This window comes from Scyliorhinus canicula, chromosome 25 (genome assembly GCF_902713615.1).
Source record: "Scyliorhinus canicula chromosome 25, sScyCan1.1, whole genome shotgun sequence".
Taxonomy (NCBI): domain Eukaryota; kingdom Metazoa; phylum Chordata; class Chondrichthyes; order Carcharhiniformes; family Scyliorhinidae; genus Scyliorhinus; species Scyliorhinus canicula.
This window is the reverse complement of record NC_052170.1, coordinates 22115449-22132956: the sequence shown is the minus strand read 5'-3', so window position 1 is coordinate 22132956 and position 17508 is coordinate 22115449. Positions and strand designations below refer to the sequence as shown.

General features: G+C 52.3%; 1 protein-coding gene across 1 annotated transcript in view; it reads left to right on the top strand.

Moving 5' to 3' along the window:
* Nucleotides 1-17508, top strand: part of LOC119957014 (patatin-like phospholipase domain-containing protein 6) — a 96636-nt gene that overhangs the window by 41306 nt on the left and 37822 nt on the right. Inside the window, exons 9-12 of the mRNA XM_038784598.1 lie at nucleotides 5826-5985; nucleotides 9412-9492; nucleotides 10711-10839; nucleotides 17408-17488. Coding sequence (XP_038640526.1) covers nucleotides 5826-5985; nucleotides 9412-9492; nucleotides 10711-10839; nucleotides 17408-17488 — 451 coding nt within the window. The remainder of the gene's footprint in view (nucleotides 1-5825; nucleotides 5986-9411; nucleotides 9493-10710; nucleotides 10840-17407; nucleotides 17489-17508) is intronic.

Sequence of the window (17508 nt, the reverse complement as noted above, 5' to 3'; positions counted from 1 at the left end):
TCTTGCTGACACTCCAGTTGTGTTGCGTCTGTCGGATGAAACATTAAACTGAGACCCCTTGGGTGGAATAAAAGACCCCGTGGCATTATTTCAGAGAGGAGTGGGGCACTTATCCTTGATGTCTTGGTCAACATTTATCCCCCAATAAACGTCCTTCAGACCGATGACCTGGTCACTTTCACATTCCTGCTTTGTGGAAATTAGCTGTCCCATTTCCTGCATTTGAGACTCCTGGTGATCATGAGAAATGCTATCTCAATGCACATCATTTTTTTTTTTATAAATGTTTTTTATTGAGTTTTCATATTTATATATGACAAATTAGTAGAGAGAGAGAAAAAAAAAGGAAAACACCAAAAATTTAACATGAATATTTACAGGTAAGCATCTTCATAACAACAATTGTGGCCGCCCCCTTTAGCCAGCATACATATTTTACATTCCCCAATATGGCCGAGGCACATGTTTATAGGCATTTATTTATAGTTTGGTTTTGGGCCTTGGCTTGCCATCAAACCCCCATACCGAGCCCGTAACCCCTCCCCCCCCCCCTCCCCCCGGCTACCTTCCCCCGATTCCCGTCCATTTTCCCCTGGTTCTTGGCCACCCGACTATTCTTCCTCATGTACGTTGGCCACAAACAGGTCCCGGAACAGTTGCATGAATGGCAATGCACATCTTTTGAAAATGCAGAATGTCCAGACAGGGATAGACCGTCTAGCTCAAGGAGCCTGTGCCATGTCAATATTTATCCCCTGCTCCAGTCTCCTTCCATCCTTCCTATAAGCTCTCGATTTGCATCTCCTTCATCTGCATTTCTACCCTCCCCTTCAATGCACCTGTATTGTTATTCCGGTTCACCTTATTGTTATTCCGGTTCACCTCCATAACTCCCTCTGATAGCAAGCCCCACATAATAATAATCTTTATTAGTGTCACAAGTAGGCATACATTAACACTGCAATGAAGTTACTGTGAAAAGCCCCTAGTCGCCACATTCCGGCGCCTGTTCGGGTACACAGAGGGAGAATTCAGAATGTCCAATTCACCTGACAGCATGTCTTTCGGGACTTGTGGGAAGAAACCGGAGCACCCGGAGGAAACCCACGCAGACACGGGGAGAACGTGCAGACTCCGCACAGCCAGTGACCCAAGCCGGGAATCGAACCTGGGACCCTGGCGCTGGTCCGAATAGGCTTCAATGAAGTTACTGTGAAAAGCCCCTAGTCGCCACATTCCGGCGCCAGTTCGGGGAGGCTGGTACGGGAATCGAACCGTGCTGCTGGCCTGCTTGGTCTGCTTTCAAAGCCAGCGATTTAGCCCAGTGTGCTAAACAGCCCCTAATCCCGGTGTTTGGATTTCTTTATTAACCTGCATCGCCACTTTGCGGTTTGTGTATTCCGACTGTCCGATCCCGTTGCTCCACCCAATTAAGATTCTTTATTTTCCGCGCAACATGTGACCCTATTTATTTGTTGAAATTTATTTCCCAATAATTTGTCCGTTCTGCAAATGTATTAATGTTGCCTTGCAATTTGGTGTGGTCCTCCTCAGTATCAACTCTTTCCCGCCCCCCCCCCCCCCCCCAAAAACATCTGGAGTCATCTGAAAATGTATTTTTGATTCCAAAGTCTAAATCTTTATGAAGAAGGCAAATGCACATGGGACAGAGGGGAACTTGACTTGATAAGGTGGATTCAAAATTGGGCTTCGCTATAGGAGACAAGAGTGCAATGACAGACGGCTGCTTTAGTGGAAGCCAGTGTCCAGTGGGGACCCACAGGGATCCATGCTGGGGCCCCTATTGTTTGTCATTGATATTAACAACATAGATGACTATGCGGGGGGTAGGATCAGTAGGTTTGCGGATGACACAGAGATTGGCCGCGTGGTTAACAGCGAGATTGAGAGTCTTGGGTTACAGGGAGATATAGACGGGATGGTCAAATGGGCAGGAAAGTGGCAGATGGAATTTAACCCTGAAATGTGTGAGGTGATCCACTTTAGAACAGCACAGCACAGAACAGGCCCTTCGGCCCTCGATGTTGTGCCAAGCAATGACCACCCCACTCAAACCCACGTATCCACCCTATACCTGCAACCCAACAACCCCCCCCCCCTTAACCTTACCTTTTAGGACACTACGGGCAATTTAGCATGGCCAATCCACCTAACCCGCACATCTTTGGACTTTGGAAGGAATAATGTGACAAGGAAGTATTCAATGAATGGCCTGACACTGGGAAGTTCTGAGGAACAAAGGGACCTTGGCGTGGTTTGTCCATTGATCTCTGAAGGCAGAAGGACAGGTGAATAGGGTGGTGAAAAAGGCATATGGGGCACTGGCCTTTACAATCGAGGCATAGATTACACAAGCAGGGAGGTCATGTTGGAGTTGTATGGAGAGGGCTGGTTTAGCTCAGTGAGCTCGACAGCTGGTTTGTGATGCAGAACAAGGCCAGCAGCGCGGGTTCAATTCCCGTACCAGCTGAGAATTCTGAATTCTCCCTCCGTGTACCCGAACAGGCGCCGGAATGTGGCGACTAGGGGCTTTTCACAGTAACCTCATTGCAGTGTTGATGTAAGCCGACTTGTGCAAATAAAGATTATTATTATTAACTTTGGTGAGGCCACAGCTGGAGTTCTGTGTGCAGTTCTGGTCGCCACATTATAGGAAGGATGTGATTGCACTGGAGGGGGTGCAGAGGAGATTCACCAGGATGGTGCCTGGGATGGAACATTTAAGGTATGAGGAGAGGTTGGACAGGCTGGGGCTGTTTTCTCTGGAGCAGAGAAGACTGAGGGGCGACCTGATCGAGGTGGACAAGATTCTGAGGGGCGTGGACAGGGTGGATAGGGAGCAGCTGTTCCCCTTAGTTGACGGGTCAGTTACGAGGGGAACACAAGTGAGGGGCAGGAGGTTGAGGGGGGATTTGAGGAAAAATGTTTTTACCCAGAGGGGGGTGACGGTCTGGAACGCACTGCCTGGGAGGGGGGGTAGAGGCGGGGTGCCTCACGTCCTTTAAAAAGTACCTGGATCAGCACTTGGCACGTCACAACATTCAAGGCTATGGGCCAAGTGCTGGCAAATGGGATTAGAATGGCAGGGCAGGTGTTTTTCATGTGTCGGTGGAGACTCGATGGGCCATAGGGCCTCACGTGTGCTGTATTATTCTGTGATTAATATACATTGGGAGGGCAGTGATCCCAGCACTGAAATGACAGCAGAAAGGACTGTAAATACCCAGCCCAGCAAACAGCAGAAAGGACTGTAAATACTCAGCCCAGCAAACAGCAGAAAGGACTGTAAATACTCAGCCCAGCGAACAGCAGAAAGGACTGTAAATACTCAGCCCAGCAAACAGCAGGACTGTAAATACCCAGCCCAGCAAACAGCAGAAAGGACTGTAAATACCCAGCCCAGCAAACAGCAGAAAGGACTGTAAATACCCAGCCCAGCAAACAGCAGAAAGGACTGTAAATACCCAGCCCAGCAAACAGCAGTACTGTAAATACTCAGCCCAGCAAACAGCAGAAAGGACTGTAAATACCCAGCCCAGCAAACAGCAGTACTGTAAATACTCAGCCCAGCAAACAGCAGAAAGGACTGTAAATACTCAGCCCATCAAACAGCAACTGTGGAGGGGGGGAACACAATGAATGTTTCTGGTTGATGGCCTTTCAAAGCTGAGAAAAGGTAGAGGTCGGATTTGAGCATGGGGTGGGTGAGATCAGGGCAAAAGGTAGGTCTGTGATAGAGTGGAAGACGGGAGAGATTGAATGGTGGTCTTACAGAACCATGGGGAATGGCGATGGGGCAAGAAAAGAAACAAAACGTGCCTGGAGCAAGCGTGTGCAACTGTCTGAAAGTGGAAAAGGAAAAGGCAGCAGCATGGGAGGGTGGGTGGGGGGGGCGGGGGGGAACAGAGTTAATGATCTGAAATTGTTGAACTTACCGTAGAGTCTGGAAGGCTGTCAAGCGCCACATCGAACAATGAGGTGTCGTTCCTCAGGCTTACATTGAGTTTCACTGCAGTCGTGCAACAGGCCAAGGACAGAGATGTCAGTGTGAGAGCGAGGCGAGGAGTTAAAATGACAGCCCATTGCCAGCCTCTGTCATGCTCGTGGGCTGAATGGAAGTAGTCACCCAATCTGTGTTTGGTCTCCCAAGTGTAGAGGAGAACACGTTGTCAGCAGCAAAGACAACAGACCCTTAATTCCCCAACTGAATCGGCCTTGAAACCGTTCAAGGACTCGGCCTCCCACAGCTTCCTGGGGTAAAGCGTTCCAAAGATACACCACTCTCGGAGAGAGGAAATTCTTCCTCGAGCCCGTCTTAGCTGAGCATTCCCTTATTCTGGGATTGTGCCCTCTGGCCCAACACTCCCCCATGAGTGGAAACATTCCAACACAGACCCTGTCTAACGGGCTGCACAGCAGCATTGTGGATAGCACAATCGCTTCACAGCTCCAGGGTCCCAGGTTCGATACCGGCTTGGGTCACTGTCTGTGTGAAGTCTGCACGTCCTCCCCGTGTCTGCGTGGGTTTCCTCCGGGTGCTCCGGTTTCCTCCCACAGTCCAAAGATGTGCAGGTTAGGCGGATTGGCCATGATAAAATTGCCCTTAGTGTGTCCAAAATTGCCCTGAGTGTTGGGTGGGGTTACCGGGTTATGGGGATAGGGTGGGGGTGTTAACCTTGGGTAGGGTGCTCTTTCCAGGAGCCGGTGCAGTCTCGATGGGCCGAATGGCCTCCTTCTGCACTGTAAATTCTATGATCTACTGATTAACTCCCTAAGATTGTCCCATTTTAAAGCTCCTTGTCACACAGTTGGGCCCCCAGTTGCACACTTTCTATCACTGGAGTTCTGATTGGTTTCAGGGACCTCAGTATCTGCTCAACCTTCCCTCACTGGACCTGCCCGGAATCAGCCCCGTGGACCTGGTGCATCATTAATGCCCCCTGAGGGAAATTTACTTCACCCTGTCTTTCACAGCGCATTCACGAGAGTAAATGTAAATATACTGTAGTTAATTTTAGTCTGTGCAGCCATTTGTATCGCCGGGAATGCGGGCGCGGCCTCCCTGAAGGTCCGCGTGATTGCTAACTCAGGGCCCCTCCGAATGGGGACAGGGACAGCGAAATGGGGTTCAAGTGGGTCGCCCCAGAGCTGGGGGTCAGCACCAGTTCACTCTGTGCTGCAATATTTCTCGTCGGGAAGCGTGGGTTTGTGAAAGAAATGCTTCCAATTTCGAGGGATTGCGGAGTTAACCAAGTGAGAGAGAGAGAACATAGAACATCGAACAGTACAGCACAGAACAGGCCCTTCGGCCCTCGATGTTGTGCCGAGCAATGATCACCCTACTCAAACCCACGTATCCACCCTATACCCGTAACCCAACAACCCCCCCCGTAACCTTACTTTTTAGGACACTACGGGCAATTTAGCATGGCCAATCCACCTAACCCGCACATCTTTGGACTGTGGGAGGAAACCGTAGCACCCGGAGGAAACACACGCACACACTGGGAGGACGTGCAGACTCCGCACAGACAGTGACCCAGCCGGGAACCGAACCTGGGACCCTGGAGCTGTGAAGCATTTATGCTAACCACCATGCTACCGTGCTGCCCACGGTTTAGAAAGGCAGAACTTAGAATGCAAAACATTAATGTTTGCCCCTGGCAAAATTACATTGGTTCAGAGAAAATCTAGCGGTTTCCAAACCGAGGGACCAGCTATTGTCTAACGTTAATTTGATTTTGATACTTTTTTTTGTGTGTGTGTGTCCTATTTAACCTTTTCCCCTCCCTCTCTCCGTGCAGAGTTCTGGGCCATTTTGAGAAGCCTCTGTTTCTCGAGCTGTGTAAGCACATGGTCTTCCAGCAGTTCCAGCAGGGGGAGTATGTCTTCCGGCCGGGCCAGGCGGACAACAGCATCTACGTGGTACAGGATGGCAAGTTGGAGCTCAACCTGGTGGAAGCTGTAAGTTCAGTCGGGATAAAGGCGCAGAATAGCAGATAATGTTTTCCACCGATTTGCTAGTCCGGTCGACTTTCGGGGAAGTCAATTTTAGAAGCTCAGCGAATCACCGCGTGCACGTCGGCCTGATTGGATGTAGCTGTACTGCTCTACAGTTGTGTCGCCCCCAGTCCCACTTGCTCCCTCACCAAGCCTTTGATGAGTCAGGGGCTTGAGGGGGGAAATGCACTGCACGGTCAGCGCTCCCTGGCCATGCATTGGATGTGGGCATCGCAGGCTGTGCCAGCATTTATTGCCCACCCGTAATCGCCCTTGAGGGGGCAGTGAAGAGTCAACCGCATCGCTGTATGGGTCTAGAGTCGCATGTAGGCCAGACCAGGTAAGGGGGGCAGATTTCCTTCCCTGAAGGGACATTAGTGAACCAGACGGGGTTTTTACAACAATTGACGATGGTCACCGTTAGACTTTTAATTCCAGGTGTTGTATTGAGTTTAAATTCCACCACCTGCTGTGGTGGGATTCGAACCCAGGACCCCAGATCATTAGCCTGGGTTACAAGTCCAGCGACAATACCACTACGCCACCGCTTCATAGCCCTCAAGAGCCTCATCGCTCCGCAATCTTTGCCTGACTGACAATGGATCAGTTTCCTATCCTACCTGGTTGTGTTTAGTGCCCTGATAAGCCCTAACCCTTTTCTCAATCACCAGGCGCTGTGCGGTCTCGATGATCAACCACCTTTCGCCGGTTCTGGAATGTTTCATTCCTCTCCCCCCCCCCCCCCCCCCCCCCCCCCCCCCCCCCCCCCCCCCCCCCGCCTCAGTTGTGAGGCTGTGTGATGCTCAGCTCGGTTCACCGTCTGGTCCAGGAGTCTGGGTTCCTATACAGGGAACCACACCCTTGTCTGGAGCAGGGGCTAACATTCCACGTTAGGTCACACTCGTCATAAAGGATCACCCTGTTCCAATCCTAGTTTCCACACATCATTCATTCCGCTCGAATCATTACCATGCACTTCACCTCACATTTTAAAGGGGAAGCCTTTGAGTCACGTTCCCGGGAGAGACCAACCCACCGAATGCTCCAGGTGATGAACAAGATGATCTTTCTTCACAGCTCCGGGGTCCCAGGTTCGATTCCCGGCTTGGGTCACTGTCTGTGCGGAGTCTGCACATCCTCCCCGTGTCTGCGTGGGTTTCCTCCGGGTGCTCCGGTTTCCTCCCACAGTCCAAAGATGTGCAGGTTAGGCGGATTGGCCGTGATAAATTGTCCCTTAGTGTCCAAAATTGCCCTGAGTGTTGGGTGGGGTTACTGGGTTATGGGGATAGGGTGGCCGTGTTGACCTTGGGTAGGGTGCCGGTGCAGACTCGATGGGCCGAATGGCCTCCTTCTGCACTGTAAACTCTATGATACTTTGCCTCACAGATTGAAGACGAGCTGAAAATCCTGACTATAACCTAGTTTGATCTGGAGGGTGCGGGGAGGGCGTGGCTGAGCTCTCTGCACACAGTTCCGGCCTCCAAATCTTCATTGGGGTTGTACCAGAGTGAAATTGTTTAAAGTTAAGGACAGTTAAGGCAGGGGAGGAAAGCTGGGCTGAGAGTGAGTGCAGTGAGTGAGTTGGCGCGTGGGTACAGGCAGTGGGCACTATGTAAGTGGCTGCGGAGGCGAGTTTAGGTAGGGTTGGAAGGAGAAATTGATAATGCAGGACTGTGGGGCGAACGAGATTTTTTTTTTATTCCAAAAGGTGAATAATTTTTTTTTTACTCCTTTATGGGGTGGGTGTCGCTGGCAAGGCCAGCTATCGGTTTCCCAGCGCTCGTTGCTCTTGGGACTGGGTGGCTTACTAGGCCATTTCGGAGGGCAGTTGAGAGTCAACCTCATGGGGGGCCCAGTGCTGAATGTGCACAGGCAATTAATTTTCCTCATTGTTCCATAAAGGCCCCGCCTTCACAGCCTTGTCCCTTGTCTGAGGTGACCCTCGGGTTCAATCACCGCCAGCCAGCTCTCCCTGTCGAAGGGGAATGCGGCCTATGGTCATCTGGACTATGGCGACTATACTTACCCCAGTCCAACGCCGGCATCTCCACATCTTAGCCACTAGAGACTAGCTATGTATTGAATTTAAAAACTCGCAGCTGCGCTGGTGGGATTTGAACCCATGTCCCAGTGCGTTAACCTGAGATTCTTGAGTACTAGTCCCGTGGCATTGCCACTACGCCACCATCTCCCCAGTCTTAAATATTGTGAAATATGAATAACCCATTTCTGTGCTGGAGCAATCTGTGACTCAAAACAGACTCGGGTGTCTTTAAAATAATGAGGGGCATAGATAAGCTAGATAGTCAACATCCTTTCCCAAAGGCACGGGAGTCTAAAACTAGAGGGCATAGGTTTAAGGTGAGAGCGGAGAGAGGTACAAAAGGGTCCGGGGGGGGGGGGGCACTTTTTCACACACACAGGGTGGTGTGTCTGGAACGAGCTGCCAGAGGCAGTAGTAGACGTGGGTACAATTTTGCCTTTTAAAAAGCATTGAGACTGTTACATGCGAAAGCTGGGTATAGAGGCTTATAGGCCAAACACGGGCAATTGGGACTAGCTTAGTGCTAAGATCTGGGCAGCATTGCCAAGTTGGGACCGAAGGGCCTGTTTTCATGCAGTACACATCTATGATTCTACGACTAGTATCTCCATGGTTGGGAATATTCCCTTTGTGTAAGATTATTGGTTACAATACAGTACTTGGGGAAACATTTTGTCATCCGAATGCCTTTCTCTCTGTGTAGAATCATAGAATTTACAGTGCAGAAGGAGGCCATTCGGCCCATCGAGTCTTCACCAGCCCTTGCAAAGAGCACCCTACTCAAGCCCGCGTCTCTACCCTATCCCATTTTTGGGACAAAACAAAACATTTTAGGACACTACGGGCAATTTATCACGGCCAATCCACCTAACCCGCACATCTTTGGACTGTGGGAGGAAACCGGAGCACCCGGAGGAAACCCAGGCAGACACGGGGAGAATGCGCAGACTCCGCACAGACATTGACCCAAGCCGGGAATCGAACCTGGGACCCAGGAGCTGTGAAGTAACAGTGCTAACCACTATGCTACCGTACTACCCTCAATTTTACTTTTTCTTTCAATGGAAGTTTTCAGGTTATAAATCCTGGTTGTCCATCCAAAAAATGTTTTTCCCTCCCAACCCTGGCGTTGGGTTGAAATTCCGTTCCTCCTCTTCAGTGACACTGGGGGCAATGTGAAGATACTGGGGCTGGTGCCTTCGCCAGGGAATTGTTTGTCATGGCGTGGAATCTGACTGCGAGAACGGACTCTCAGCCTCCCGAATTGGCAAGTCGGTAACTGTCGATGCACTGCCAACGTCGCGATTACACAGGACATGTTTTCACCTCTTGTGTTTCTCCTGCAGGACGGGAAGGAGATTGTAGTGAAGGAGATTTTCCCCGGCGACAGTGTGCACAGTTTACTCAGCATTCTTGATGTCATTACAGTAAGTGACCAAAGTTTCTGCTTGCTTACAGATTGAGACCGTTTGCCTCGGCAGGGCATGGTTGGGGGAGTAGCAGAGCTTGTGGTATGCCAGAGCGAGTTAGCCCAGGGACGTACATCCCAGAGCTGACTCTCGGTGGGTGACGTACCTGATCTCAGCGGGGACAGTTTTTTCCGTGGGCGATGGGGCTGCTGAGACGGGGCTGGATTCTGCAGCTGTCCCGATGGCTAACTGAGCGACCATTTGGCGCAAAATAGTTTCTGGTTTGCTGCCGCTGGTCACAGTCTGATTCCTGCCAGACGTGTGTATGTCGGGTAGAGACGGGACCATTGTGATGGTTTACAAGCCAGCATTAAGCTGCCTGCTTAATGAACGAATAATGGCCGAATAGCTTGGGGTGGGGGGGGGGGGGGGGGGGGGGGGGGGGGGACCCAGTGCTGAATGTGCACTGGCAATTAATTTTCCTCTTGTGCAAGATAAATAGAAAGCAGAGATGCCTATTTACATAGAACATAGAGAACATACAGTGCAGAAGGAGGCCATTCGGCCCATCGAGTCTATAGCATTAGTACAATTATCTGTTACTGCAGCAGAATATATTCAGCTCCGGGTGTATTGGGCACGTGTAGACAGCGCACTTACGAGATCACTTGACGCTTCCAGCTGCTTCAGGGAACTTACAGTAACCTTTATGCCAGTCACTATTCCAACATGTGAGAATGTTCGGAATTTTAAAAGTTCTGTATTCTGTCTATGTATTTACATTGTGTATTTATCGTAAGGGGCTGGTTTAGCTCAGGGCTAAATCGCTGGCTTTGAGAGCAGACCAAGGCAGGCCAGCAGCACGGTTCGATTCCCATACCAGCCTCCCCGGACAGGCGCCGGAATGTGGCGACTAGGGGCTTTTCACAGTAACTTCATTTGAAGCCTACTCGTGACAATCAGCGATTTTCATTTAATTACATTTCATGTCCTATGTATTTTCCGGAATGAAGCGATCTCTCTGGACTGTATACAGAGCAATACTTTCACTGGAGCTCCATACACGTGACAAATCAAAATCTAAAACGGAGTGTTCTGTGCCCGGCTGTGTCTCGACTCATTGGGTGCTCTGGGGTTTAGAGTTTGGGTGGAAGCACGGGCAGACGCTGAATGCTCTGGCAGGACCGTGCGTGGCAGGTGATGGGAATAACCTTGTGTGTTTTTCAATTGTTGCAGGGTCACCAAAGACCGTACAAAACTGTATCGGCCCGAGCTGCTGAAGTGTCGACAGTACTTTGTCTGCCAGTGGAGGCCTTTCATGCAATTTTCGAGAAGTATCCGGAGAGCTTGGTCAGAGTGGTACAGGTGAGAGCTGTCCCTCGGTCAGAGTGGTACAGGTGAGAGCTGTCCCTTGGTCAGGGTGGTACAGGTGAGAGCTGTCCCTTGGTCAGGGTGGTACAGATGAGAGCTGTCCCTCGGTCAGAGTGGTACAGGTGAGAGCTGTCCCTTGGTCAGGGTGGTACAGGTGAGAGCTGTCCCTTGGTCAGAGTGGTACAGATGTCCCTCGGTCAGAGTGGTACAGGTGAGAGCTGTCCCTTGGTCAGGGTGGTACAGGTGAGAGCTGTCCCTTGGTCAGGATGGTACAGGTGAGAGCTGTCCCTTGGTCAGGGTGGTACAGGTGAGAGCTGTCCCTTGGTCAGGATGGTACAGGTGAGTGCTGTCCCTGGGTCAGAGTGGTACAGGTGGGAGCTGTCCCTTGGTCAGAGTGGTACAGGTGAGGGCTGCCCCTTGGTCAGGGTGGTACGGGGAGAGCTGTCCCTTGGTCAGATTGGTACAGTGAGTGCTGTCCCTTGGTCAGAGTGGTACAGGTGAGAGCTGTCCCTGGGTCAGGGTGGTACAGGTGAGAGCTGTCCCTTGGTCAGGGTGGTACAGGTGAGAGCTGTCCCTGGGTCAGGATGGTACAGGTGAGAGCTGTCCCTTGGTCAGGGTGGTACAGTGAGAGCTGTCCCTCGGTCAGAGTGGTACAGGTGAGAGCTGTCCCTTGGTCAGGGTGGTACAGGTGAGAGCTGTCCCTCGGTCAGGGTGGTACAGGTGAGAGCTGTCCCTCGGTCAGGGTGGTACAGGTGAGAGCTGTCCCTGGGTCAGGGTGGTACAGGTGAGAGCTGTCCCTTGGTCAGGGTGGTACAGTGAGAGCTGTCCCTTGGTCAGAGTGGTACAGGTGAGAGCTGTCCCTTGATCAGAGTGGTACAGGTGAGAGCTGTCCCTCGGTCAGGGTGGTACAGGTGAGAGCTGTCCCTTGGTCAGGATGGTACAGGTGAGAACTGTCCCTTGGTCAGGGTGGTACAGGTGAGAGCTGTCCCTTGGTCAGGGTGGTACAGTGAGAGCTGTCCCTTGGTCAGGGTGGTACAGATGAGAGCTGTCCCTTGGTCAGGATGGTACAGGTGAGAGCTGTCCCTTGGTCAGGATGGTACAGGTGAGAGCTGTCACTTGGTCAGAGTGGTACAGGTGAGAGCTGCCCCTGGGTCAGAGTGGTACAGTGAGAGCTGCCACTCGGTCAGGGTGGTACAGGTGAGAGCTGTCCCTGGGTCAGAGTGGTACAGGTGAGAGCTGTCCCTTGGTCAGAGTGGTACAGGTGAGAGCCGTCCCTTGGTCAGGATGGTACAGGTGAGAGCTGTCCCTTGGTCAGGGTGGTACAGTGAGAGCTGTCCCTTGGTCAGGGTGGTACAGGTGAGAGCCGTCCCTTGGTCAGGATGGTACAGGTGAGAGCTGTCCCTTGGTCAGGGTGGTACAGGTGAGAGCTGCCCCTTGGTCAGGGTGGTACAGGTGAGAGCTGCCCCTTGGTCAGGGTGGTACAGGTGAGAGCTGTCCCTGGGTCAGAGTGGTACAGGTGAGAGCTGTCCCTGGGTCAGAGTGGTACAGGTGAGAGCTGTCCCTTGGTCAGAGTGGTACAGGTGAGAGCTGTCCCTTGGTCAGAGTGGTACAGGTGAGAGCTGTCCCTTGGTCAGGGTGGTACAGGTGAGAGCTGTCCCTTGGTCAGGGTGGTACAGTGAGAGCTGTACCTTGGTCAGGGTGGTACAGGTGAGAGCTGTCCCTGGGTCAGGGTGGTACAGGTGAGAGCTGTCCCTCGGTCAGGGTGGTACAGTGAGAGCTGTCCCTCGGTCAGAGTGGTACAGGTGAGAGCTGTCCCTGGGTCAGAGTGGTACAGGTGAGAGCTGTCCCTTGGTCAGAGTGGTACAGGTGAGAGCTGTCCCTTGGTCAGAGTGGTACAGGTGAGAGCTGTCCCTTGGTCAGGGTGGTACAGGTGAGAGCTGTCCCTTGGTCAGGGTGGTACAGTGAGAGGTGTCCCTTGGACAGAGTGGTACAGGTGAGAGCTGTCCCTTGGTCAGAGTGGTACAGGTGAGAGCTGTCCCTCGGTCAGAGTGGTACAGGTGAGAGCTGTCCCTCGGTCAGAGTGGTACAGGTGAGAGCTGTCCCTTGGTCAGGGTGGTACAGGTGAGAGCTGTCCCTTGGTCAGGATGGTACAGGTGAGAGCTGTCCCTTGGTCAGGATGGTACAGGTGAGAGCTGTCACTTGGTCAGAGTGGTACAGGTGAGAGCTGTCCCTTGGTCAGAGTGGTACAGGTGAGAGCTGTCCCTTGGTCAGGATGGTACAGGTGAGAGCTGTCCCTTGGTCAGGGTGGTACAGTGAGAGCTGTCCCTTGGTCAGGGTGGTACAGGTGAGAGCCGTCCCTTGGTCAGGATGGTACAGGTGAGAGCTGTCCCTTGGTCAGGGTGGTACAGGTGAGAGCTGCCCCTTGGTCAGGGTGGTACAGGTGAGAGCTGCCCCTTGGTCAGGGTGGTACAGGTGAGAGCTGTCCCTGGGTCAGGATGGTACAGGTGAGAGCTGTCCCTTGGTCAGGGTGGTACAGATGAGAGCTGTCCCTGGGTCAGGATGGTACAGGTGAGAGCTGTCCCTTGGTCAGGGTGGTACAGGTGAGAGCTGTCCCTTGGTCAGGGTGGTACAGGTGAGAGCTGTCCCTCGGTCAGAGTGGTACAGGTGAGAGCTGTCACTCGGTCAGAGTGGTACAGGTGAGAGCTGTCCCTCGGTCAGAGTGGTACAGGTGAGAGCTGTCCCTTGGTCAGGGTGGTACAGGTGAGAGCTGTCCCTTGGTCAGTGTGGTACAGGTGAGAGCTGTCCCTTGGTCAGGGTGGTACAGTGAGAGCTGTCCCTGGGTCAGAGTGGTACAGGTGAGAGCTGTCCCTTGGTCAGAGTGGTACAGGTGAGAGCTGTCCCTCGGTCAGGGTGGTACAGGTGAGAGCTGCCCCTTGGTCAGGGTGGTACAGGTGAGAGCTGTCCCTTGGTCAGGATGGTACAGGTGAGAGCTGTCCCTTGGTCAGGGTGGTACAGGTGAGAGCTGTCCCTTGGTCAGGGTGGTACAGATGTCCCTTGGTCAGAGTGGTACAGGTGAGAGCTGTCCCTTGGTCAGGATGGTACAGGTGAGAGCTGTCCCCTGGTCAGGATGGTACAGGTGAGAGCTGTCACTTGGTCAGAGTGGTACAGGTGAGAGCTGTCCCTTGGTCAGAGTGGTACAGGTGAGAGCTGTCCCTTGGTCAGGATGGTACAGGTGAGAGCTGTCCCTTGGTCAGGGTGGTACAGTGAGAGCTGTCCCTTGGTCAGGGTGGTACAGGTGAGAGCCGTCCCTTGGTCAGGATGGTACAGGTGAGAGCTGTCCCTTGGTCAGGGTGGTACAGGTGAGAGCTGTCCCTTGGTCAGGGTGGTACAGGTGAGAGCTGTCCCTCGGTCAGGGTGGTACAGGTGAGAGCTGTCTCTCGGTCAGGGTGGTACAGGTGAGAGCTGTCTCTCGGTCAGGGTGGTACAGGTGAGAGCTGTCCCTTGGTCAGAGTGGTACAGGTGAGAGCTGTCCCTCGGTCAGGGTGGTACAGGTGAGAGCTGTCCCTTGGTCAGGGTGGTACAGATGTCCCTTGGTCAGAGTGGTACAGGTGAGAGCTGTCCCTCGGTCAGGGTGGTACAGGTGAGAGCTGTCTCTCGGTCAGGGTGGTACAGGTGAGAGCTGTCTCTCGGTCAGGGTGGTACAGGTGAGAGCTGTCCCTTGGTCAGAGTGGTACAGGTGAGAGCTGTCCCTCGGTCAGGGTGGTACAGGTGAGAGCTGTCCCTTGGTCAGGGTGGTACAGATGTCCCTTGGTCAGAGTGGTACAGGTGAGAGCTGTCCCTTGGTCAGGGTGGTACAGATGTCCCTTGGTCAGGGTGGTACAGGTGAGAGCTGTCCCTCGGTCAGGGTGGTACAGATGTCCCTTGGTCAGAGTGGTACAGGTGAGAGCTGTCCCTTGGTCAGGGTGGTACAGATGTCCCTTGGTCAGGGTGGTACAGGTGAGAGCTGTCCCTAGGTCAGGGTGGTACAGGTGAGAGCTGTCCCTCGGTCAGGGTGGTACAGGTGAGAGCCGTCCCTTGGTCAGAGTGGTACAGGTGAGAGCTGTCCCTGGGTCAGGGTGGTACAGGTGAGAGCTGTCCCTCGGTCAGAGTGGTACAGGTGAGAGCTGTCCCTGGGTCAGAGTGGTACAGGTGAAATCAAAGCCAAATACTGAGAGTAATTGTTTTGATCTATTTGTAGTTTTACAGAGAATTTACTGTATTAAACTGTCCCAATGTGTTGCACAGAACTGTCAGAATGAGGGACGATGATAGAAGCTTTGGAGTGGGGAGGGTTTGCAGGAGAGATGTAATGAGTTGGAGATTCTGGGTGGGGAGGGTTGTGAGGTGTGTGTTGCAGAGTGTTGGGATGCATCAACAGTCCCTACTTGCAGCAAGTTTTACCAGCAAACAGGGTACAGATTAGAGCTCTGAGGAGGTTGTAGGGAGCAGAACCTGATGGAATAGTTTTGAAGTGGTTGTTATGAATTTTATGAATGGACTTGCAGATGACAGCCCCCTGAATCAACATCCTGGGGGTTACCATTGATCAGAAACTGAACTGGACCCAGCCACGTTAATACTGTGGCCACCAGGGCAGTTCGGAAGCCTTGTGAATTGAAGCATATAATTCCCAAAGAGATATTTATAGCAGCAGCAACAGAAAGGGCGAGGAGCTGGTGGTGGAGCTGGCAGAGGTGTGTTTGGTGGGCGGGGCCGTGGAGTGGCCGGAGCAAACCGAGGACACGAGAAGAAGCTGGGAAAGTTATCGGGAGTAAAGAAACTGTGAAGAGAATCGTGTCTGTGTGTGTGTGTGAGTCAGATTCTGAAAATCTTTCTTTTGTGCAAAGAAGTCACATTTGGATTTAGTTGGAGATTCTGTCATTTATAAATAAATATTGTCAGAAGAAAATAAATCATTTGGGGCAGCACGGTAGCATGGTGGTTAGCATAAATGCTTCACAGCTCCAGGGTCCCAGGTTCGATTCCCGGCTTGGGTCACTGTCTGTGTGGAGTCTGCACGTCCTCCCCATGTGTGCGTGGGTTTCCTCCGGGTGCTCCGGTTTCCTCCCACAGTCCAAAGATGTGCGGGTTAGGTGGATTGGCCGTGCGAAATTGCCCTTAGTGTCCTAAAAAGTAAGGTTAAGGGGTGGGTTGTTGGGTTACGGGTATAGGGTGGATACGTGGGTTTGAGTAGGGTTATCATTGCTCGGCACAACATCGAGGGCCGAAGGGCCTGTTCTGTTCTGTACTGTACTGTTCTATGTTAAGCATGGCAACTGGATTTTCAAGGAAGGCAAACGTGAACATTGGGAATGAAAGCGAATCAGAACAGGGTACTTTAGAATCCATAGAATTCCTACAGCGCAGAAAGAGGCCTTTCGGCCCATCGAGTCTGCCAACCCTCTGAGGGAGCACCCCATCCAGGCCCACCCCCCCACCCCCCCACCCCCCCTGCTCTGTCCCGGTAGCCCCTCCTAACCTGCAAATCCCTGGACACTAAGGGCAATTTATCATGACCAATCCAGGTGGACTGTGGGAGGGAAACCGGAGCACTGGGAGGAAACCACGCAGACACGGGGAGAACATGCAAACTCCACAGTCAGCTGAGGCCGGAATTGAACCCGGGTACCAGGAGCTGTGAGGCAGCAGTGCTAACCACTGAGCCACCTAAGATGGGAATGTGGAATTGGAAACGCAAAGGATTAGCTGTGATCTTATTGACTGGCAGAATGGGCTCGAGGGGCTGAGTAGCCTAGTCCGGCTCCTATTCCATATTTGAAAAGCGATTGGCTTTTTAGGAGTGAAATTAGAAATCCCTTTGCACAAGAACTTGGCCCTCTTCTGGAAATGGCAGTTGATGCTTGATCATTTGTTGTCGTCTACAGGTATTATAAGCAAAGGTGGGTATGTGGAGATCAGCTTCAAATCGGCCATTATTTTGTTGAATATTGGAATGGGCCCGAGGAGCTAAACAGCCTCGTCCTGTTTGGAGAGGTTGAGGGTTCAGTGGCTGTGAGGGTTGAGTTAAACGATGTGCGTTGGGGCGAGCTGTTTCAGTCCATTCTGCAACATGACCCTTGCTGCTTTATGGTGAAATTGCAAACGTTGAATTGAGATTTCTCAACCAGGTCGAGGAGTGCGCTTCCTTCACAGGCCGAAACAATTCCTGGGCCATCGCGTGGTTTTCTTGCCAAACTACAAAATGCCCCCTCGCTGCAGCTCTGGCCTAGTACGGCCGTGATGTTGAGGTTCAGCTGGCTTCAACATGAAGTGAGATGGTGGCGGGGGTGAGCAGCGGGCCTAGCAGCCATTTGAGTGCGTGACCCATCGCTGATCAGCATCGGTGCGTCCAGTGAGACTGAGAGTGATTGATGACCACAACGAACTCTGCCGAGGCACATCCTTTGGTTGCTTCACATGTTGACATCAGTCGGAAGCATCATTCAAGTCGTATTGTTAAACCCCCCCCCCCAAACCCCGGCCCAGTCTATGGTGGCTAATTATATTTTCTTGTCTCTGCCAGATAATCATGGTGCGACTACAGAGAGTGACCTTCGTGGCTCTACATAACTATCTAGGTCTGACCAATGAGCTCTTCATTCAGGTGACTTCTGTCGTTCTCTT